Source organism: Condylostylus longicornis, unplaced genomic scaffold, assembly GCF_029603195.1.
Source record: "Condylostylus longicornis isolate FDR11 unplaced genomic scaffold, ASM2960319v2 ptg000049l, whole genome shotgun sequence".
In the NCBI taxonomy this organism is placed as follows: Eukaryota; Metazoa; Arthropoda; class Insecta; order Diptera; family Dolichopodidae; genus Condylostylus; species Condylostylus longicornis.
In genome coordinates, this window is record NW_026578018.1 from 2,910,718 (window position 1) to 2,936,226 (window position 25,509).

The 25,509-nt window shown below is 25.9% G+C and overlaps 2 protein-coding genes across 2 annotated transcripts; both read right to left on the reverse strand.

The window, feature by feature from the left end:
- Positions 1-18,044: 18,044 nt before the first annotated feature.
- On the reverse strand, positions 18,045-19,059 carry LOC129611460 (general odorant-binding protein 28a-like). Its single transcript, XM_055524638.1, has 4 exons — positions 18,912-19,059; positions 18,743-18,831; positions 18,182-18,315; positions 18,045-18,120 (listed from the first exon to the last, which is right to left on the reverse strand). Exons 1-4 carry the CDS (start codon positions 19,057-19,059, stop codon positions 18,045-18,047), a joined length of 447 nt encoding a protein of 148 aa, XP_055380613.1.
- Positions 19,060-23,590: 4,531 nt separating this feature from the next.
- Positions 23,591-25,006, reverse strand: LOC129611462 (uncharacterized). The gene is made up of 4 exons (XM_055524639.1): positions 24,871-25,006; positions 24,689-24,777; positions 23,766-23,899; positions 23,591-23,666 (listed from the first exon to the last, which is right to left on the reverse strand). Exons 1-4 carry the CDS (start codon positions 25,004-25,006, stop codon positions 23,591-23,593), a joined length of 435 nt encoding a protein of 144 aa, XP_055380614.1.
- Between the last annotated feature and the right edge of the window lie 503 nt (positions 25,007-25,509).

Here is a 25,509-nt window from a genome sequence, read left to right on the forward strand (position 1 = left end):
TAATGTAAAACTGGCACTGTTCTACATGCGTATATGCATATAAAATTTGCATATTTGCGTTCTACAGGCGTATATGCATATAAAATTTTCTAATTTAATATTTTGAGCACTTCAATTAATTTTTCTAAACAATTATGCTAGCGTTATATAGTTCTCATAGTTTAAGTATGAGAACCAACGAGTATAATAGTAAGAAAGTTGTTTTGAAAAAAACCTTGTATACATATTTTTATTGCATCTACTTGATGCATTTTTATTAGCGATATCTTCAAATTTCCCATAAACAGCAATATTTTCACAAATTTCAGCCAACTTGGACTAAGCTCAACAGCCTAAAAATGTAAAATTATTATTTTGAACCCACAAATACAAAGTAAATTCATAAAACAGAATAGTTGTCCTAGTGTGTGGTGATTTTTACAAATTTATTTTCTCAATGCCCGGAATTCTTTAGTTTCTTTCTTAACAACTAAAAAGAGTTTATGTCATGTAATAAATAAAGTTGAATACATTTTTAATTATGTCATTGACTCATAAAATGATCTTAATCTTTTAAATTATTTTTTTTTTCAATATTAAAATATTTTTCCGCCTTTGGTTTAATTACACATTTTTATGTATTTTATGAGATTAATTACTTTGTTACACATCATAATAATAATTTTTTAACATCTGATCTTTACTAACTGTATTAATATTTACAACAGCATCTGTTGATTAATTTGATAAAAAACTAAAAAAATAAAAATATTTTAATTACAAATACAAAACAATAATTAATCTTCATATATAGATAGTTTGAAACACTGTTTAATTGACTTACCCTATATAAATAATTTGCTTGTAATTGAAATGAACACATTTCTTTTAATCTTGTAAAATTAAAATTGTAAATTTATTATTTTAATTTAAAAATTTCTCTGATGCCTATATAATGAATTCTCTGTTTTAATTTTAATATTCTGGAGTGATTTTCTTGTTCGAACTAGTTAAACAAATAAAGAAGAACATTTGGAAAAAAATGTCTGTAGTTATGGCACTTAACTTTTCAATGACATAATTTTCAATTAGGACCAGAACGTTGTAGGGACTCAAGGTTATTTGAAACTTTTCAAATTCACTAGAACAGTGACTCTTACTCTATCTCTAATTTGTTTTTAATTTTCCAAATCCACTGTGACACTAACTTCGACTCCGATTCCGATTTGTTTTTAATTGCCCAATTCGATTTTGACCATGATTCCAACTACAATTAGTTTTTAATTTTTCAATTCGACCCCAAAATCCGTATTTGAATTTTTGAAAAGTCTTCAAATTTTCTACTTCAAAATCTGTCAGGGATACAAAACTTTGAATTCCAAACCTGATTCATATTGGACACAAAGCTAATACCATAACCATATAGCTATGTTTTATATGTACAAGGTTTGCGTCTAAGATATTATTTAGACTTTAGAGATTTATCACTATTACAACTATACGAGTATTAGGAAATTAAAGCACTGCAATAGTGATATATTTAACAATTTTTGAAAAAAAATAATGTTCTTATTGTAACTTTGTCTGTCTCGTAAAAGCTAATAAAATTGTTTATTTCAAGCCATATTTTTTTTCGCTTTTAAAATAAAGTACTTACTTCAGAAATTTTTGCTATATAAACACGTTATTTATTGTAATGGTAGTACATTTTAGATTTATGTAACATTATTATTAAAAAAATATTATTGTGTATGAATAAGTATGTATGTATGAATATAAGATAAGCAATATCTCAAGCAACTTTACGATGACGCCATTGAATAAAGAATAAAAAAAGATTTTCAAATTACCGCTTCTATTATTCCAGCATCTAGATCTTTGATAATACAACTTAAATAGGCATGTGCAGCTTCACATCTATTATAAAAATAAAATAAGAAAATTTAATTAAAAATTTTATAATAAAAATTATAGAATTAAGAATATAAGGAATAATTTTAATATTTTATTGTCTGAAATAATTGAAATGCTCAAAATGCTCGTTTATGTTTGATTCATTACGTCATATTTAATTTGAACTGTTTCCAAGTTGAGCTGATTTTTCGAATAAACGTTCTTTGCTTCCTTGAAAATGAAACGTTCTTTGCTTCCTTAAATTTGGCAATGACATCTGACATTAATATGTCCCTAAAATATTTAAATTCGTACATGGAAATATCCCAGAGAGAGAGAGAGAGAGAACAATTTGCTTCAAAATGAGAATATGTAATTCCAATTTTCATACTAAATGTTATTTTAATGAATAAAATAGGGCCATCGGAAACGTGAAAGTGTCATGGTATCAAGAGAATGTTGAAAATTATTTGGAATATTCGGATATTAAGTATAAAATTTAACTTTAATTTCACATAATCTTCGGATAATTGCGAAATATTTTATTCAATGAATCTTGAATATAAAAATTTTTAAGTTAATTAAAACTGATAGTAAAGTTTTATTGTCAGTGACAATTTTAAGTAAACAGTAAAACTGTGGAATTGTTCCAGGAACAATTTCCGGTAGCTTCCCGCAAAAATTTCTTAACATATATTTAAAGAATCTAAATGAGATTTTACTCTTAATAGTTCTTAATGAAAATCTAGTTCTACTTGAATAAAATTCGTTGTATCTTAAATATTAGATGCATTTAACCATTCGTTATTGAAAAGTCACATTAAATCAATTTTTCATACCTATTGGAATCCAAATTTTTTGTACACTCTTTAATTTTGCTGACATGATCTTTTAATTTTTTCTCATCGTTTCCAAATACTGGTTTACCAATTTCAAATGTTTTATCACTACTAATCTTACTATCAGCTCCCATCTTAAAAATAAAATATTTAACAAGAAACTTTAAAAAAAAAGTTGGGTCTTAGAAACTTACGATACCCAATTTTTCCAATAAACAAGCTTCAAAACATTTTGCTTCTGGTGAATCGATTTCTTCATGATTTTTTATTTTAGCCAGAATATCTAATGAAAATTTATGATTAATTAATACAATTTTATTTTTTTAATAATTTTATTAGGTAATTAAAAGGGTGCAGTTTAGTGACAATCAGGTGTACGCTGGCAAAAATCTTTTAACTCCTTAAAAATTGATTCTTAAGGTAAAATTTTGTTCTACATTTATTTAATTGCATACAAAAATTTAAAAAAAAACAAACTCACCATCAGAAAAATTCATTTCCTTAACACATTGATTTTTAACTTCAATAATCTTCGATTTTAAAGCATCAACTGGTGCTCCATTAGAATTCGCCGCTATTAGAGTAATGGTAAAAACGAAAAAAATTAAAATTTTCATTTTTTGTTTCCCTTATTTTTGCTTAAATGAATTTGTATTTCCAAAATTCAAAAATTATTTGATTAGTTATTATACGAAATTTTTGTATTTATAGAAACTTAGAAGAAAAAATTTTTTATAATCATACTAGATTAACGAAATTCTAATAGAAGTTCTTGCACAGGGTGATTTATTTTAAGAAAAAGACGATGATACTAATTTAAAAAAAAAACTGCAAACAGTAATAATACAAGAGCTGGAACATTTATTTACTAATTCAAAGAGATCCCTATACACTCTTTGGAAAAGGAAAATATAATGGTTCGTTGCATACATTTAGGCGGAGATACAATATATTTGCTTTTAATTGAGATAGCGGAGAGTATTATTCAATGTAAACACAATCAATTACTGTTACGTTATTAAATTTATATTCAAATCACTTTAACTGATACAAGTGTTAGATTAGTAAGATGAGTGATGTCCGAAAGGTGGATCGAAAATTCGAGAATATTTAATATTTTCTAAAATTTTATGGCCCTGTACAAATAAATATGATTATAAAATAATTTTCAAAATAGTAAAAAGAATATTTTATTAAATTATACATTATGTCGAATGAAATGTGCTTGATATTTGATTTTTAATTTAAAAAATGATTTTCCATTTTACATATTCTTCTAAACAAAACTGATAATCATGTTATATTGAGAATACTCAATTAAAATTAAATTATCAAAATATTAAATTAAATTTTTTAAGCAATGATCTACTTAGTCATTCAATTTTATTACATAAGAATTTTTAAAATAAAGCAAATTACCTACCTCAATATTCTTTGTCCAACGATAAATTGGACGAATAAATATTCTTTTAAGTATATTTGGGCAGTTATAGTCACTCGTAGCGTATGAATGCATGAGCAACGTTTAAATAAAGAGTAATTATTTGCTATATTGAAAGATTTTGTATAATAATTCGAATCAATATTTAAAGAATTGAAAATAGTTCAATAATTAAAATATAAATTTAAAATTATTTTGAGTTGATACGGCTAGGCAAAAGATTTGGACAAATATAGTGTTAAATTTTGATTTTTATACCTTTGTAGTTTGTTGTTGTAAGAATTTTCAAAAGAAACCATCAAGAAAGCTATTATAAACAGAGTTTTTTTGCCTTGACTAGTACTAACGTACTTGTATTCTAGTATATCAAGAAAAACTAAAAAATACTAGAAAAAAATTGAAAATTCGTACGGAAAGACGGGGCACTGCGTTCGGACAGTTCTTACTAAAGAGATAGTGGATAAAAAAGCGACTTTAAAATTCATCATGTTGTAAAGTGAGAAATAAGAATCGTTTATGAAGTATACAAAATAAAAAGATTTTCTCGTGTAATATAAAAATAACAGATTTTTTCGTGTTTATTTGGAAAGTTAAAAAATATTGCATAAGAGAAGACTATGATGTCACAAGATATGAATTGTGATTGTTTTGCTGTAATTTTTCTCTACAAAAATTAAATTTTTAACGTAGAACTTCCATAAAAATCGTATATGGAACAGTTATTTTAATATAGTGATAAGTTGACTTACAACATAAAGAGGAATTTTTGGTTCGCTGATCTTTTCTTTATTTAATTAATTTGTTTATTTTTAAATTTATTTATTTTTAGAAAATTATTATTAAAAATTATTATTGGAAACATTTTACACAAAATTTTAATTCTGCACCCTTCAATTTTACTTATAAAGTCCTTTTAGATTATGTATAAATAATATGCTAATAATTCTGTGGCTGGGTTATCACCTAAGCAAGAAACAAATTGGCTTGCGAACTGGCATCTATACCAAAAAAATAACATTGTGCGTAAATTAAAGTAATTTTTTTAATTAAATTAAAAAATTTCATTTAAAAATAAAAAAAAAATCTCACCTATTCATTTAATTAATTTGACTACATGCTGCTATTGCAAGTGTAGCAGCTTGTAATACTTCAGGATCCGGTCCTAATACAATTTGTGAGGCAATTGTAGTAAATTGTACAACATCAATATTATTATTAGAACCCAACTAAAAAAATGTTTTTATAAAATATTAAAATTTTTATTTTAATTTATTAGAATACTTACAACTCCAAGTTGATCAAGTAAACACTCTTCGTAACAATTACCTTTATTGTACTACAAATAAAAATAAAATTTTTTTTTTAATTGAAATTTTATTTAAAAATTTTAATTTCAAAAAACTAAAAATTTTTTGAATACTAACCAATTTGAGATATGCAAGCTTGATTTATTTGAGCTGAACAACTTGCAATAAAGAATCCAAGCATGAGTAAAATTTTCATTTTTAAATAAGTGTTATGTTTTTTTTTGTAGTTTATTTTAAAACTGTACAATTTGAAATTTTTAGTGTAAATGAAACAGTTCACTGAATGAATTTTCTATATATAAGCCAAAAAAAGAAGTTAGTATTGCTAAAGTCAAAGTACTTTTTGTTTACTCAAATGTTTTTTATATTAGGAACAAAATAATTGTAAATTCAATGATCAGGGATGATCACCTTTCATATTTTGGGTACAAATCGATTTGATTGATGACAATTGAGTTAGAAGGATTCACGTTATTAAAATTATTTAAAATTTTGATCCCGCATTCGGAAATTTATTTTGAAAAACTTATGATTTAGGATTTTAGTGAATATAAAAGTTGTAGTCAGATGAAATTTGAAAAATCATTTTTTATTCCAATGAATCTTAATGTGATAAATGATCTTTTTATAGTAAATAGTTTATAGTGATATACAGAAGACAATTTTTGTAATTACACAATAGAACTACATTTTTTTTTGAGCATTATAAACTAAATACATGATGGTACTATGTATTTTTGAAATAATAACGTATAACAGTTGCTGCTTCTTTTGTGGTTAAACCCAATTTTATTTCTCGGGGACTACAAAAAATATACCCTTACAAAATGATAATTATATTCAAAAAATATAAGAAAATAATTTTTGTTTTTGCCTCCACTTAAGTTACAAGCTATTTATTTATTAAATAAGAATTCACTTAAATTGTTAAAATTCCCGGGTGAAATTTAATTATAATGTAACATATAAGCGTTAGTCGTAATTGTAAAAATATGTTATAAGTAGTTATAGCCTGGGTGTTAATAAATATCATATTTATTTTTCAAAAATCAAAATTTTTCTCAAAATACCACCTTTTCTCTTTCTTAAAAACAACTTATTGTAGTTTCAAAAAATATTATAAATTTTTATTTTTTCCGGGCAAATTCAGTTTTCTGAAGACTAATCTATAGTTTTTCTTGAAAATAGCATTTTTGGTGATAGCATTTTACAATTTGATTCGACCAACTTTGAAATTGTTCTGAATCATATTAAGAATAGAATGACTTTAAAATTGGGCATCCCTATATGAACAGGGAAATAAAAAATACTATGTTGAGTTTACAATAATTTTATTTAAAAAAAAACATAATAGCCAAATTTTTATTGTTTGAAATCAATAAAACTAAGTCACGATATTGTTGTTAATTAAATTTTATTTATTTTGGGCTTATGTCATTTAGTCAACAATTATAAAGAAAAACTGTAACTAAGTAATCATGTAGAGTATAATAAAGCATTTTAAAAAAATTGAAAATTCTTAAATTAATTTTTAATTTTAAAAATTTTTCATATTAAAATAATAGTGGAAAATATTGTAAATGGAGGAAACTTGTGTAAAAGAGACCCCAATTGTTTGTAATATTTCTGTAATATGGGAACAGAGACCATTTTTTTTGAGATTGCATGCGGATTGCAAATTATGAATGCGTTTATATATTTTGACAGCTCATTCATAGTTATCATTTACTTTTCTCCTGTTATAGAATTGTCAAAAATAAATTGAGTACCCTTTACGTCATGTTTTTGCAGTATTGCGTTTATGAAAGTCTTTATATACTTTTGTACAAATTTCAACTGTTCCTACTCCAAGAAATTAATTTTCATTCAGAAAATAATTTATTTTAACGAAAAAACTTTTATTTCAAAAAGAGTATCATTCCCATTTACAGTAAATATCTTCAATTTGAAGCATGAACGGAATCGACATGAAATTGATATTATGAGCATAATCACATAATCTATTCAATAAGGTAAAATACCTTTAATTAGAATTTTAGTACGTATTTAATTACGTACACAAAATATTATGTCCGAAAATTATTGTGCCATCAATGGGAGAGAAATTTTACCTACTTATATCAGTTCTGTAATTTCCAGTGCACACTAGAACTATTGCACTAGAAGTTTATTAAAACAAGTGCACAAAATTTTCAATATATACGTTACTTAAGTATGTTAAATTTTATAGCGTTGTCAACATCAAATCTACAATGAATTTTTTAGAATTTTACTGTAAAAAGTTGATATTGTGAATTTATACCACATGGCAACCGTTTTTTTTTTTCGAACTTTCAAAATCAGCTGTTTTCATTAGATCTTCAAAATCTTAATAATAAAATATCTATTTTAATTTTCGAATTTCTTGTGATTATAATTAAATAAACCGATATTGTAAGATTTTAAAACTTATACTAAATTTTGAATTATAATTTATTATTCAACTATTAACTTACGAATTTAGAATTTGCCCTCCAAGCAAGTCTTGCAATTAGATTAACTTGGTGGAATTTATTCTGAAATTGTTACAATTTAATATTATCTGCCACATTTAACAAGCTAGACTCTAAAATTGTTACTAATTTATACTGTCTGCAGATTGGTAAAATTTCATTCAATATTTGCATTCGAAAAGTGCTCAAATTAATCATGAGTATATGTATGTATATGCGTAGTTTGCGAATTGAACGGGTTTTTCAGTACATATATGAGTAAAAGATAACCTTAACTTTTTAATTCAGCATTTTCTTTCATATAACTTTTTTTGTTTCTTTCATATTTTCTTTCATATAGCTTTTCTGTCGGTCTGTTGGTCTGTCGGTCTATCGGTCTGTGTGTGGACGCGTGTATCTCAAGTTCTGCTGAACCGATTTTGATGAAATTTTATATGTAAGTTTATTTCCACGTTTATCAGGCTTCGGGAACTGCACTTTTTAGCGGGCCTGTTTTACGTTTTTCAACATTTTGAAGAAAGTATTCAACCGATTTACTTGAAATTCATATATATAAGCTTTTCTCGACCGTCCGCAAAAATTCCTAGCTTTTGGAAGAAATCAGGCATCAGCAACTGGACGTTTACTACGGGCCAAATATATATTTTTGGGTATATAAAGAGAAATAATTGACCGATTTCATTGAAATTTAATACTTGAATTCCTCGTATTAAAACAATGAACATATAAATTTTTTGGAAAGATCAGGGCTCGAAAACTGATTTGCGGGCCGATTTTACATTTTTCATCATATCTACGGAACGAGTTGATGGAATTTCTTGAAATTTAATATTTGAGTTCTGGTTAATTGACGAGCATTTCTGGGAATTCGGGTAGCACAAAGCGAAACTCTACTAAGAGCCAAATTTACATTTTTCTAGGTATGTTAACTATAAGCTTACTAATGTCCTAAAAATTAGAAAGAAGTATTTAAAAGACATTTTTATATTATTCTGGAACCCTTTAACTTAACTAGACAATATACAATGCGGTCGGTTATGTGCTGACCAAATCAGATTTTTTTTATTGTTCAAATGTCAATTTGACAAAATAAGACATTTCAAATATTAAAGTTTAATACCAAAATAACTCCGAGAACAAAAAATCCATCTGTTGTAGATTAGGAGGGCTATTTCAGTATTTTCATCCACGTGCCGAAAAAAAAAATAGGATAACTACACACTATGCATTTGTTTAAAGTAGTATAGTTGCATTCAGTTTTGGTACTCATGAGTAGTTTGAACATGTAAAAGGAACGCAAATAATAATGCTGTAACGCTAAAGTCATTACATTATACAAAACAAAAAGCGTTTTCTGCATGTATCTATTTGAATTATAATTTACATATTTACAATAAGAATCTTAATTTTGAAGTAACCGGGTTACTGTAAACACATGAAATTAAATTATGGCCAAAATCGCACCTGTAATTAATACATATTAGATTTGAAAAATCTCAAAATACAAAAATTACCTGTCCATTTTATAATTTTCACTACATTTTTCGAGTACATCTCTTGCTGTTTCAAGTATTTGAGGATCATCGCCCAAAACAGGAATCATTAATGCGATAGTTTTATCGATATCAAGTACATTATTTTCATCCAACTACAACAGAATTCAAAAAAAAAGAAATTAATAATATTTTTATGTATGAAAAATGAAATGAATTCTAAATGAAATATGTGATAAGAATAAAAAATATATGATTTTATTTAAAAACGACTACAATAAATGACAGACCCGAAAACAAGATGTTAATATTTTTTTTCTAAAATAAAATGTGAAATACTTTTTTCCATAAAGCTGATTAGAAGATTATTGAACGGGAATATTCCCAAGAATTAAAAAAAAATTGTATTAGAACAAAACGGAACTCACATAATAAATATTAAGGAAATGTGCTTAATTACTTCCTTAAATACATGATTAATTATCCGTACAGAGTTTTCGCGGCAAATTAAATTTTTTGCTTAAAATCGATCAAAATTATCTAGTCATAAATTATTTCAAACGTTATAGTGAATTTGTCCCATTTCTCAAATTTTCGAATACGTTTCTTAAAAAACAACCTATTCGGAGCCTATGATTCTAAGTAGTACATAAATGGATAATTTGGCGGAAATATTCCCACACAATTTTAATATAAAAAAAGCTTTTTTTTGTTGAGAACTCCTTATGCGAAATTTGAAGCAAAATTGACTCCTCCCCTGTTATATGAACGTATATGATAAATTTTCATTAGTTCATTAAAATTGTTCAAAATATAAATGTATTGATGGACTAACTTACTACATCGAATTTTTCTATTAAACAAGTTTCATAACATCGACCCTCATGTGTATCAATGGCTAATGAATTTTTTACTAATTGATTGATATCTAAAAATATACAAGCACAATATAATAACAATTTATTTAATTAATCTTAAAGAAAATAAAAATTGAAAATTTTTTATTAACTTTCTGGTGCTCCGGTTTCAGCCAAACAAGATTTTTTTGCAGCATTCACTATTGCTTGTATCGATTCCAATGAAATTTTGGATAGATTTAATGTTAAAACGACTTGGCAGATTATTACAATTAATCCAAAAATCAAAGCAGTTTTCATTTTGCGTATATTATTTTTCAACTCTAAAGTAGAAAATCCACGGCTAAAATAAGAAATTTCGAAAGCTAGAAATTTGATTTTATAAATTGTGTGTGTGTATGTATACAAATACATGTGCTAATGAAAAAAAAAATAATAAAAAAGATTAAGCAAATAAATAAAATTTTATTTATCCAAATGTTTTAGATATAGATAGAAGCGGTGTGTTCCAATTCTCTAAAAATTTTCATACTCTAAGAAAGCTCAGCAAATTTGACTGAATAATAGTTGACAACAAAAAAAAATTAGCATTACTTTTCAGAAAATCACCTTTAGTTAACGAAAATTATATTTTGAAGTAATATAATTTTTGAGGTGCTCTTGCAGGTGATTCAAAAATATTTGTGGCAGCTTCGAATTCCGACTGAAACGTATTTTTGATTTTATAATTCAGAACAATTTGAAATGACAAAAACAAGTGAAAAAATTCGACTTTCCTTCGAATTGAATTTACGTTATTGCAACAATGAAAAACATATTATGCAAATTTAGTTTCGGAATGCCGAAATTCCTTAAAATATTGTTAGTTTTTATGTGGAATTAAATATTCAAATTAAAGTTAATTAATTTGACAATCAGTTGAGTCGAAATTGAGACACACTCTTAAACACATACTAAAATACCTCCTCAAAATTGGTTTGTACCTTTTTATCTTGTGGGGACGTGCATTTGTATTGAAAACTCGATATGTGATAACACAGTGGAACTATTATCTCATAAATCTTATGAGTCCCAAGAAAAAAGTTCCAGTTCTTACAAACTTGTTACTCTGACTATTTTGAGAGTTTATAAGTTTCTTGTAATTTCCTACATATTCTACATTTTAGTAAGCTTAGAATAATCAAAATTATTAATAAAGTAGCAATTTAGTTTCACTCTACTAATTTAAAATTATTTGCTTTTGTTGTAGATAGAGTAGAGTAAGAGTAGCTTTGATTACGTTAGATTTACTGAAGGAATGAGGAAAAAAAAGTGAAGGGAAGAAAATATTTTGGTATCAGAAGAAAAAAATTACGTTATCTAAACAGATCAAAATTTATACTCTATTTTTTAACTAATTTTTATAAAATTATTTTAATATTACTCATAATAAAAGTGTTGTAAATGATGAGGTAGCCGGATCATTTGCGATACATTTAAGGAATGCAGTTGCTGTTTCACATCTGAAATATTTAATAAAAATATTCATTATTAAAAATTTGATAATTTTGGCTATTTGAACGAAATAAATGTTTACTTGTTACTTCCAGTCATTTGTGAGCATTTTCCTATTGCGATTACAGCAGCCTCTTGATCAGAAAATACAGTTTTTCCAAGTTGAGCCAACATGCTAGCATCAACACTGCCATCATCATATACCTAAAAATACGTTACAATTGAGTATACGATTACGGATGATCTATCTAAGCCACCCGGTTCTCTTGAGGAATCTTTCTAAATCCCCGATACTAATTTTCGATATCTCGCCCTGATATCCAGATCCCCGCTCAGAGTCGGACTAGTGAGAAATTTGCGAATTACTCTTGAATTTATTATAATTCAATAAGGTTAACAAAAAGGGTGGATTCTTCATTTTAACAATATAACAGATTCAAATATTTTACCTCCAATTTGATCTAAAAATTTATTTTCGCACTAGGGAGTCAAATTAAACAAGGGGAATATGGCAGACCAAACGATTCTGTTCTTACTGCATATGTGTTCTTTTTAGAAATTACAGGAATTATTAAGCCCTATAGAGATAATTATTTTCATTCTTCATTGCATTTTTTTCACTCATTCACGGATATAAACTCATACAGATTCTTCTTTTTTGCGCTATGCTGAATTAAATGTTATATTTAATTGTAGACTTCCGGCTGAAGTCTACAGTTTATTTTATTCTCTTCTAAAGAGAATAAAATAAACTAAGTTTTTGTTAATAAAATAACAACTTACAACACCAAGTTGAGTAAGTACACAGGACTCAAAACATTCGCCGGCTACAAAAGCTATTAAAAAAAAAAATTAAAAAGAAATTTTATAATTCAAATTTAAATTTTTAAAACAATATTGCACTAACGTTCTGTTTCACAAAATTTTTTGAGTTCATTTACAAATCCATTTAAGAGTTGTTCTGGTTCCTTATCTAGTATCTCCAACCCATAGTCATATGCATTAGCTGAAGAGGCGACGATAAGTAATGCAAACACAAATAATGTCTTCATTTTGAAAATCAATTACATTTATTTATTAGTTAAGATTTTAAAGTTATTTTTGACTATATTGAACATTTCACTTGAATTCAATGAAATTAATAAAGACTTTCGATCATTGAATCCCTTATATAGTCGAAAAAGAAGTCGAGGACTTCTTAAAGTTAAAGAATTTAAAAAATATTTATCCAGTTGGTTTTTAATTAAAATTTTTTTCATCATATCAATATTAAAGCTCCGATTGTTTTATATGCACCATTCTGTTTAGGGTTAATTTTAGCACCAATTTTCTATTCAAAACGATTCAAAAATAATTTAATAAATTCTGTTTAAACATTTGTGAATATTTATTCTTTTTTTTATTGTTAGGATGACGATTAAAGTCTATACTTTAACACGTTAACATCCATGCTCATAATAACAGGTGAACAAAAAGAAAACTTACGTTAAGTGCAACCTGTATCAGAGGAGTAATTCCTAAATTTTAAGAAGATGTATATACTAATGTTGTAGGCCATCTTCATATTCATCGATGAGCACAGGGTCTACGAAGCATTTTAGATTTTCTTAACGGTACTCAATGTGTTAAGTTTCAATTTTTTTATTTCTTAAAAAGCATAAAATTATGTTTTGCAAAATTAGCAATTAAAAATTATTGAAAAAGGTTGACGTAGAAATTTGATTTGTGAATATTAATTTTTTACTATTTAAATAAATTAAAGGGGTAGAGAATTTAATTTTAATTCCCGTCTATTGTACGAAAGTTTTCTTAATGGAAAAAAAAAATCCCAAAAATATGAAATGATATAGAAAAGAGAACTAGGGAATTTACTCGGTCAATCTTTAAATATGTCTCTGAACAAAAATTACAGAGCTTTTAATTGTCGAAAATAACATTATCCCACGAATTCAACATTAAAAATGTTGGAAAAAGGTTTCATATTTCAAAAATTTTCTGAATTTGTTTAGGAGGTACCATGCGCGTTCATTGTTTTACTAGGATTTAGTTATTGTTTTACGAAAAAGGAAAATAATGTTAGTACTGCCTTCATTGAAACTCAAAGTTTATATGTTATAAGCACAATTTTCTTTAAGATTGCAAATCTAGCATGAATATATTATGTAGCTTCAGTTGTTAAAAATGAAAATTATGCATAAATTTAGGAGGAATTTAAAAAACTAAATTTTAAAAAAGTTTATATTAGCATAAACTTATATATATATATATATATAACGTGTTAACCTTTAGGTGTAAAAGTAAAGTTTTATGGAATAGTATTGACGAAGTATGTAGAAGAGATATGACATTTTGGAAACTCTCTGGAATAATAGTTTGGGGGCAATAGTAAGTACAAAGAAATTTTACATTACTCAATAGTTAGAAAATAAGAGAAAAGCCAGTTTGAGATGACGATTAAATTTTAAAATCAATTTATAAACTTGCATTCGTAAAACTTGAATAGGCAACATGAAACTAATAGGAACATCTTTCCTACTTAAACTGCTATTTTTCAAAAACTTCTTCCCATTGTCAGAATTTTTTCTGTTTGTAAAAATTTATGCATGAGCCCAGTGTTCACAGTTCAACGTAGATTCAAAGAGAATGGTTTTGCAAAATAGACGTATATGTGTTACATAATTTATTCGATTTGCTTGTAAATAATTTTTCGGCAACAAAAGTTTCTTTCTTACTACAAATATTAAAGTTCACTGAAATGCAATAAAATGTTCGCTTTTTTATAATTTTTGCATAGTTTATTAAATTATTTTAAAAAACGTTTTTTTTTTTGTTAAGTCGCATATTTTATATAGTCTTTATAATTTTTTACACCAATAAGAATACAAATTGTGCTGTCACTGAATTAGTTGATAAACATGTAATGAAATTATTTGCCAATTCACAACTAAAATAATGTTTAAAAATGTCGTGTTAAAGATTTTCACGGATAAAACAAAAATAATAAAAAAAAAATAGTACCTGTCTGTTCCAGCATCAATGGCACATGATGCTGCAACACTTGCGGCAACATCTAATACAGATGCATCACTTCCAAAAACAGCTGCTCCAACTGAAACAAATGCATCGATGTTAATGCCACCGCTTGCGTCAGACTAAAAAGAGTATAAGATTTTAATTAATTTATAATTCCAAGATTTTTATGACTTACAATTCCAAGTTCACTGAGTAAACAAGATTCAAAACAAGATCCTATAATAGTAGAATAAAAATTTTTTTAATAATTTCTTTTTGATTAAATTTTTTAATGGTAAAAATTAGAAATTTCTGGTCACAAACCGCCAAGATCAGCTAAACAGCTTGCTTTGGCTGCAGCAATATCTGCTCTTAATGCCATTATTGTATTTCCTACAATATCACCAAGAAGGCTTGCTGAAGAAGCGGCAATCAATAATCCAAATAAGAATAAAGTCTTCATTTTGTTATTTATTTTTTTTATTCTAACTGTTAAGTGCTGGAATTGAAATTTACAAAATGAGTAAAGTATTTTGATAAATGAAACCTCTATATAAGCAGAAAAAAGTTTAGACTTATTGAAGTCAAAATACTTTTACTCATAAAAGTTATTTATTCAGATGGTTTTAATATTAGAAATATAAGGATGTTTTATATGACATCAGGGGCAATTGTTTATTAATTTCGGAAAGAAAATTAGAAATGATATTAAAATTAAAATTTAAAAGTTTCTATTGAATAACAATTATTTTGCACTCCGTTTCTTGCTGAATGCCACAAACAACACATCTTGTAAATTCTAGAGAGATTCTTAAAAAGAGAATATTCTAAGCAGATTCTAAGTACGAGTACATTCTCTTGAGAGATTTTTTTCAAAGGTTAGCAGCTCTTATAAAGAAAATGCGCGGAGTGTAACGTAAAACGTCTGGGTAATTTCGATTCTTTTTGTGTTGTATTCCGGGAAATTTATATTAATGATTTTCTTAAAATATAATTTTCTATTAAAATATTTCAAATTGTCATCCCTGATTATAAAAATAGAAAAATATTGCTAACGAAAAAAAAATATTTATTTTATTTTTAAAATTTTTATAAAAATTTATTTTTATTGTTTAATTATTATGAAAACAAAATAAGTTTTTAAATAAAATAAATAAAATGTTAAACACAATCCAAAAAATTCAAAAGAAAAGAAAAAAACCCGAATTTGCTTAAGTTTTTTAAAATATTTTTTTTTTCCTCTAAATTTGCTCTTAGCAAACTAATTTTATTGTCTAACGTTATATTGATGTCATATTTTAATGTACTTGTTTATTTTACTTGACCTTGGTTTACCTCTGATGATCAAAATGTTCGAATATTTAAACTAATAAATTGAACTCTAAAAAAAATGTTAAAAATCTTTCTATAATATGTTTCGAGCTAACATACTTGTAGAACCTAAAACAAATATTAAATATATTATAGAGATTTTCTAAATAACTGGTTTTGAAACGGAAAGCTTACAAGTTTCCGAAAAAAATGCAAAACATAATAAGAGCTTAAACGAATAACTTAAATGACGAAAACAAATCGGTTAAATTCGAATGTTTTGTTTAGTTTTAGTTATTTTCCTTATTTTGAAATCCGTACGGAATTTGTTTTACATAGAGAGAAATTTCACAAACGAGTTCTTTCGGGCTCCGAACGGATTGTGGATTTAGAGTTAAAAAAATTATGTTTTATTATTTTTTATTTGTGCTTGGTAGTTTCACTATGCCTGGCCGTCTATCTCTAAGTCTATCCGTCTATTTATCCGTGATTGCGTCAGTTCGCCTATCTGGACGTTTGTAAAGTTTTCATTCGTGCACAATACAGGTACGTGATTGAAGATAAAGAGCAGAAATTAATTACATAAGTTATTGTTTGCGCGATACTGTCATTAAATAGATAGGTTAGATGTTTCTCTGCCTCCCGCTTCTATATGTTATAAATCAATAAAGTCAGAAAAATGCATTTCCTAAAAGGTTTCCATAAGCCGAACTTTTAAATAGAGAATAAGTAGCATTGCATTTTCTCATCAGTATTATTTTGTATTAATAAACAAACAAAAATCAAAATAAGCAAAATCCCAATTTCAGAATGTCAACTAAATAAAAAATTTGTTTGAATTGAAAGAGTTCGACTGTATACATTAAAATATTTATGTTTATCATAAAATATTACATTGTTGTCTGGCAGAATTTAATTGTTTTCCTTAAGCACGTGTACCCATAGGTCAATGAACGATACCACGGAAGTAAAAATATTTTAAAAATTATTAGATTATCACAGAAATCCTAAACCGGATCATCCTAATTACAGTAATAATTACAGTAAAAAAAATTTGCTATTCCGTTATCCGCCATTTTCTTTGTTGTGTGGAATATAAAAAATATTTAATCTTATAAGGTTTGCTCATAATTTAATTTGATTAACCTACACTCAAAAAAACATTGAACATTACAATTTTTCGAATAAAGCCAGAACACACCAAAATTTGGAAAAGCAAAATATTAATTGTGTGTAAAGTAAAGTAGTATTAGTTGCTTTGAAGGAATTAGGGCAATGAATTAAGAGTTAAAAATAAAGGGTTAAATAAGGGTTACAACTTAAATTTCAAGTAAATATTTAAATGTTAAGTGTGAATTGTAGAACCAATGTAGGTTGAAGGTGAGTAATTAAAAATAAATTATATTTTCTATTTTGCATACTTGTAGGATAATTAATTAATATCGAAAAGATAAGAGTGCTACATAACTAATATTTGTTCTTACTTCAGTTGCCGTTTCATTTCGCTTTAATGATTCTTTCAGCTTTTTTTTAAGATGACTAACATTTAGGTAGTAAGGAAAACCAAATTTAGTTCATTAATAGCTGTGAAATTTTAACAGCTGCCAAATTTTGATCACCGCCATCTGCTATTAAAGATTGAAGTAGATAACACGGCTTGTTCTTATATTAATACAGATGTATATAAAAAAATATTACATTATTGTCTAACCCTTAATCATTTCTTTCAAAACAATATTTTTGTGTAAATAATAAAAATATTGCATAACGATCTTAACAAAAAAATGTTTAGTAAAAATACAATTGAATTAAATGCCTTTGACAGTCGTTTGACAATCAATAAAAATTATAATTGTTAAAAATTTATTTAGCACATTACACATAAAATATTGTATTATCATTTTGGTAATAGAATTCAATTGACATTTATAATAAAACGCTTAATCCTGCTGTTACGGGAGAACTCAATAAGCATGCAATTACATTATGAGCGAATTCACATCTAAAATGATTCAATAATTACATTAATTCACCACATTCAATCTATTCAAAATCCAAATTACCTATCCATTTGATAATTTGCACTACATGTTTGAACTACTTCTGTAGCAGCTTGTATTACTTGAGGATCATTACCAATTACAGGAATCATATATTGAACAGTTTTCTCAACATCGATTACATTATTTTCGTCCATCTAAAATTAAAGAAGTTTTATTTTAATCAAAGATAAAAAAATTATTTTAGGAATATTTAGGATCTGATTAATTAAGTTTTTAATTCGCGTCCATTTGTATTTCATTGACAGCTGTCAATTATAAAAATTGTGAATCGAAATATATACGGTTGAACAACGAATAAGCGATTTTTGACAGCAATTAAAGAATGATACTTTCGAATATATTTGCAAATCTGAAATCTGCAGCTATTTATGTTTGCAGATAAATTCTGTATAAAAAAGAAATTTTCATATTTTTCGTTCTGTAAATTTGAAATTAGTTGGCTTCGTTAATTATAAGTTGTGTCTTAATGTTGGCCGAAAAGAAATTATCCGATAAAATTATTTTGTTTAAGTTGTGAATTTTATAACTATATATTTAGTTGAAATAAAAATTTTGATTTACCACATCGTATTGTTCTATTAAACAAGCTTCAAAACATAAACCTGCACGTGTTGTAACTGGTAATAAATCTCGTACAACAGTGACAATATCTAAACATATTATAAAGAAAAAAAAAAAACAAATTAAAAATTGAAGTTTTCAAATTATTTAAAATTTTTTTTAAAATAACCTTGTGGTGCTCCTGATTCCAATAAACAAGTTGCTTTTGCTGCATTTGCTTTCAGTTTTAACGCATGTAAAGCTTGGTTTACAACGTTTGAGAGTAAACCTGCTTGACAAACTGTTATAAGTAATCCCAACGCTAATAAAATTTTCATTATTTTTTTATATATTATTTTTCCCAGTTAATTTTTATTTAATAATTTCAAAGAAAATAGGAAATTTTCAAAAGTGGGAAATGCTTTTATATTCGAACAAATTTTAATAATTTTTTCTATTAAATAAATAAGTAAAATTTTATTTATTCAAATGTTTTTCTTAAACCTTTTCTACTTGGAAAAAGTTAAAATTTTTAGCAAGTTGATTAATGTAGCCGAATTTCAATTAAATTTATTTTTTTAAGCTACAAGATTAGCATCTTCAAAATTTTATTAAATGATTGAGAAATTTAGTTTTTCTTAGTGTAAACGACAGTATAATTGTTTCATAATTAATTATAACAACATTATAATTTTCATGATTTCTGGAAATTTCAATAATGGTCGAAAATTTGTGAAAATATTAAGGAGTGCAGTGTCATACAATATTTCGATTTTATTTAAAATTATAAAAATTATAGAAGAAAACCACATTGCTTTTTAAAAACAATATGTATTATTTTACAGATTTATTTTTAAACCTAAAACAGGTTTAAAAGCTAGGGCTTCTAAAATATTGTAAAGTTTTTGAAGACTGTTATATTACGTCAACGAAAAAAATATCGGTATTTATAAAAACAACTAAAAAAAGTTTCATAGGCTCATTGAATGATTTTAGTGCCTGTACTGTGAAATTTTTTGTTTTTCTTAAGTAGCCTACTGCTTAAGCTTTGCAGTGTTTATATAAGTGTACCGTTACACACAACACATAAATAGCTAAAGTTAGAGTATGTATTCAATAAAGTCAGCCAAAAAGAAATTTTTGATATCTTGAGTTTTCACCTAGGAGGAGAATATCTTTCTTTAACTCTGCAAGGGTTCGGCTCTGGGCGAGGCCAGACTGATATAAGGTGCTAAACACAAGTGATCAGGTGATCGATTGGGGAAGATCAAGTGTTGTGGGGCTGGAAAAGATAACGAAAATTATTATCGGGTATTAAGATGAATTTCTCAAGAGAACCAGGTGGCTTTGACTCAATAACGGTCTGATGATCATCGGGTAGTGGTAGAAAAATCACAAACTTGCACTAATTGAGGTGCGATGGTCCTGCTGTACCCGGCACGTAAACCACCAAACCAGAAGCCCTACCTCCTTAACCGGTCCCAATAAACTTTTTGTCAAATAATTTTTTTTTGCAAATTAACACCTACACGCTGTAACAAATATGGAACACGCTGTGTATATAGGTATATATTGATTTTAATACTTGATTACTCCAATATTGTATGTGAATATAGGAAAAATAATTGAAAATATCATAAATAAAAGTATAGTATAATGTAAATAATATTAATATTCCTTGAAAATTATATTTTTTTTAATAATAAAGCTCAAAAAAAGGAAAAAACAAAATAAAAAACAAATACCCGATTTTGATGACTTACGTCATTTTAATTTGTATAATGTGTTTGTATTTTTCAATTACAAAGGAAATGCCATTTGTTTTTTGAATAATATTTTTGAAAAAAAAATTAAAATATCGTTCAATTATAATATCATGATTGAATTCAGCGGTTAATTAGATTAGTTTCAGAAAAAAAATTTTATAGACGTTTTTATAGAAACTTGAATATTTTATACTTTCTGAAAACTACTAACTTTACACTTGTCCAATATTTCAAATGCTCATTCATTTCAAAGGTGTTAAATTGGGAAAGGGAGATTTCTTTTTTGTTGAAATAATTAATTTTTTTCGTATTTATTGAATTTGAGACTCTTTTAACTTACCGTTTTAGAAAAAAAATCCAAAAAAAATTTATTGTATAAATTCGGAAAAGAGTGATTTAATCCTTGTTTTAGTTTTAACGACCATAAGTTTGGTACTTTCCATTTTGCTGTGGAAAATTTCGAAAATTCAATTCGCATCCTCTATATGCTTACAGAATTTAAATTTTTTTCCGTTTGCGATTCAATAAGTGGTCAGGAAATAATATGTTAAGACTTAAGACTCCCTCTTGGAGAAATTAATTTTACAAAAATCGATTTGAATACGAAATATCAACTTTCTACTTTCTAAATCCTTTCAAATCAACACTATTATTTTTCCTAGACGGAATTTTTTTAATTTTTCCTAGACATTAAGTCAGAAATAAAATAAAATTTATTTTAACGGTTTTTTTTCCTGCCAATTATATTCTTTTATTCATCCTAAATATATGCAATAAAAATATGAAACTAAAACAATAATTTTATTTATTCATCATTTTCGCCTTCACAGTTCTTAGAGTTGCAAGCGTGTATTTTTGTTTTTGTCCTTTAAATTATTTTTTTTTATTTTTAAATTACTTTAAAACTTCAATACATTTCAAACTAAAAAATTAGTTTTCGAAGAAAAATTCATAACTTATACGCAAATTTCTTATTTACAAAGAAAAAAATGTAAGTCAATTCATATGGCTTGAATTTCGTAAAGGTCCTTTTAAGACTTGGAAATTATTTGAAATAAAATTAACTTATTTAAATGCTCGCAAAACACTAATAAAATGGCGATCTACCTTTGCCGTTTCAAAAATTTGTAGAAACTGAATTAAGTTTTCAAAATGATTCTTATTGTCCGAATATTTTTTCCTAAAATTTTCGATACGACTTTCCTCCTCAAAATAAGTTAGGAGGGATATTAAAACTTTTTGGCAAATTTTACAAAGTGCAAAATTTTAAAAAAGTACAAAAATGTAAAAAATTGTTAGGTACTCCTATTTTGAATATTAGAGCTATTTTTTAGCACTTTTCCACAAAGAAAAATGGGAAAAAAGTGCTTATTATTTCTACTCTGTTCGTCTGTCCGTGCGTTTGTTTACAAAACTTCTACACCCTTAAAGATAAAAAGCTGAAATTTAATACGTACATAGATCTTTACTAGAAACTTATTTCCGTAGAACAAAATTTTTACCTATCTCCCCCCCTCTAGAAGTTATATCCCCCCGAAACCCTAAAAATGGCCTTTTTTAACTATTTGTTGCAATGAAACCATAAGCATTTTTGAAATTTTGCAAACACGTAAAGGCAGAGGCTTGCTTCCCCTAGCGCGGTATACTATAGTTAAACTTTAGAAAAACAAAATGGACGTTTAAATTTACCGTTATCTAAAGTTCTTTTTTTTTACAAATTTTTGATGTCGTTTTTCTTCTAGACCCCAGCCTGTTGAAGCTTGAAATTTTAGGGGCTTTTAGACACTAATTCGTTAGAATTGGTTAGAAGATTCGCTTCATTTCGTTAGAAGAAAGTTTTTTTCCATGTCCACCCCTCTTCAAATTTCTCTGGAAATTTTTAAAATTTGAATTTTTGACACCTTATATTTCCGAAACTGCAAGCTTTTTCAAATTTCTATAAACGCAAAAAGCTAACGGTAAATTCCATTACATTTAAAAATATAATTATTTTTCTTAACTCACGCAATTAAACCTTAAAATCGAGCATTATGTTAACCCCACTTTTATATTAACTTTTGCTTTATTTCAAAGACTGCATATTATATGCATCATCCTAAATATATGCAATCCTAGTAATAGTTTTGTATGTGAATGAAAATAATTTTAATAGTGTGATAGGTATACATAGATTGTATTTAAAAGCAGAATTTTCACTTGTTGAAGGGAAAAAGTGCTACAATACAAACCATTGGTTTTACCCAACTTTATTTCTTTTCTTCTAATTCTCAATAGAGTTCTCTTTTCAATAGAGTTGTAGAACCTTAAAGCCTTAAAAACGCCAATTTTCGACTATTTATTGTAACGATAACACATTTTTCAAATATAGCGAATGCAGAAATATAGCGACATGAATGCTTTCGTTTTATCCCGGTATAACATAATTGAATATTGAAAAGATAAAATGGCTGTAAATATCAACCATAATCTAACCTCCGTTTTTCTTCTAGACGGCAATTTGTAGGAGTATGAAATTTTAGCAACTTTTAGAAAGTAATAAATAATTCATTTCTTTAGAAGAACATTTTTTTTTTATTGTCTTTTTCGACGCCCTGTATTTCCGAAATTGTAAGCTTTTCCAAATTAAGCTATAAAAACGAAAGCGTAATGGTAAATGTCATGTCATAAAAAATTGTACATACTTATTTATCTTAACTCACTAACTTAATTTTGCAATTCAGCCATTTTTAACATTTCTTTAGACTTTTTTCTTTCACTCACCCTAAATGTATGCAATAAATTGCTATATTTCGGTAAATGTGTAGAATTTGTTTTATGTTAATTATTGGTTTTATACAATTTTATTTTATATGATTTTTGTCATACATTTTATAGGCTATTGTAAATAATTTACATAAAAAATCACAGTTCTTATATTAATATTATGTAAGTTGGTGTTATTGCATATAATGAAACTCATTCAAATATTTTTTCCCAAATTTTTAATTTTATTTTGTTATACATAAAAATAATAATAATTATGTGCTAACAATCATAATTTTGTGCTTCATATAGTTAATATTATTCTAGTATTTTTCGGATTATTTAATTATTATCATTTAATTTACAATAAGAATCTTAATGGTGAAGTAACTTGGAAACGGAATATACATGTAATGAAATTATGTCCAAAATCACATCTAAAATAATATTATGTGCGAAAAAGAAAGTTTTTAATATAAAATTTTCCATGTCACTTAATTATTATAAAACTAGATATATAAAATATATTTTTATACCTGTCCATTTGATAATTTGCACTACATAATGTGAATACACGTCTAGCAGCATTTAATACATCTGGATCATCACCTAATACAGGTCTGTTAACTTCAACAACAGCATCAACATCCATATAGTTATTTTCATCAATCTAAAAACAAATATTAATTAATTTGTATAATGTTAATTTTAAAATGAATCTTAAGTATTATGTAAATTGAAAATGAAATTTGAATGAAAGTGGTGCGAAAACTTAAAAGAAAAAATGTTTATATGAAGATGCACACTTTGTGACATATTATAATATTCATTCAATTTTCTTGCAGTTGCACTGTAGTTTGTTCATACAAATTGTATGATGTACTCATTTTTTTTACTAGTAGATGTATTATAAGTACAACAGTGATGGGTTAAATATTTAATTCTATAAATTCATATAAGCTTTAATTGTACTTCTTAGCTATTATTCTAAAAATTGGTAAATGCAAATTGAAAATTGAATAAACTGAAATAAATGTATGTAGTAGAGAATTTTCGTAATTCTGATATGCTCTGAAAATTATAAATTAGATTTTGAAATTCTTCTATGTCTCACAAAATTGAATATTTTGCTCTTGCGAAATTGTAACATACTCGAGTAATTATTTAATATCGAACATTAGTCCATTATACTGTTCTTCTAATTTATAATATTTCTTGCGGTATTTATAAAAATCACAAAAATTACTTTAGAACTTTAAAAGTAATTGTCCATTTCGGATATGAATTTTTGTAGATTTTGCACTTTGGATTTACTCTAATCTAAGTTAGAACAGAATTATCGAAATGCTAAATTAAAGAGCATATATTTTATTACTACAATTTATTGTAGTATAAAATTCTTATTTTTAAACGCCTATACTAAATGTAATGAATAAAAAAAAAAATATTTTTAACTTACAAGTTGGAATTTTTCTAATAAACAAGCTTCATAACATCTTCCTTTACGTGAAATAACTGGTTGTAAATTTCTTACTCTCGAAAAGACATCTAAAAATATGAACAGAAAAAAAATATTTTTAAGTAAATGAATTGTTTGTGTTAAAATTTTTAAAAAAATTTCATAATATTTTTTTAGCAAACCTCCGGGAACACCAGTTTCTTCAATACAAGCACGTTTTGCTGCATCTACTGCTGCTTGTAAAGATGTTTCTGTTTGTGGTGTAGTTTGTGCTGAACAAGCAACAACAAATAATCCAAGTACTAAGAAAAATTTCATTTTTTTTTTAAATTATTTTTTGGGTTTAACTAACTATTTTGAATTTTCAAAATTGAGTAAAATATTTGAAATTTTCACCTCTTTATATATGCAAGAAAAATGTTGAATTTTCTACTTTTTATACAAAAATAAAATAAAAAATTTATTTATTCAAATGTTCAAATTAAAATTTCAATATTTTAGAAAATACAATTATTTTATAATATTCTTGTATATAACATAATAAAATTTTTAGTGATTTATTATATACATATAATAGATGTATGTATTTAACGATATTTTTTAGAAGATATTAGGTAATATTAGAAATTATAAATGTTTTAGAAAATATAACAGAAATTATAGAATTAATGAGTAAAAGGACAAATGTTAAATAAATATTTCAAATGAAAAATGTATTACAGTGAAAGTATATTACTTACACAATTTCCATAAAAAAAAATCCTCTTACTAGATTGAAATCAACTTTTTACTAGATTGAAGATTGTAGATTACAGAATAGG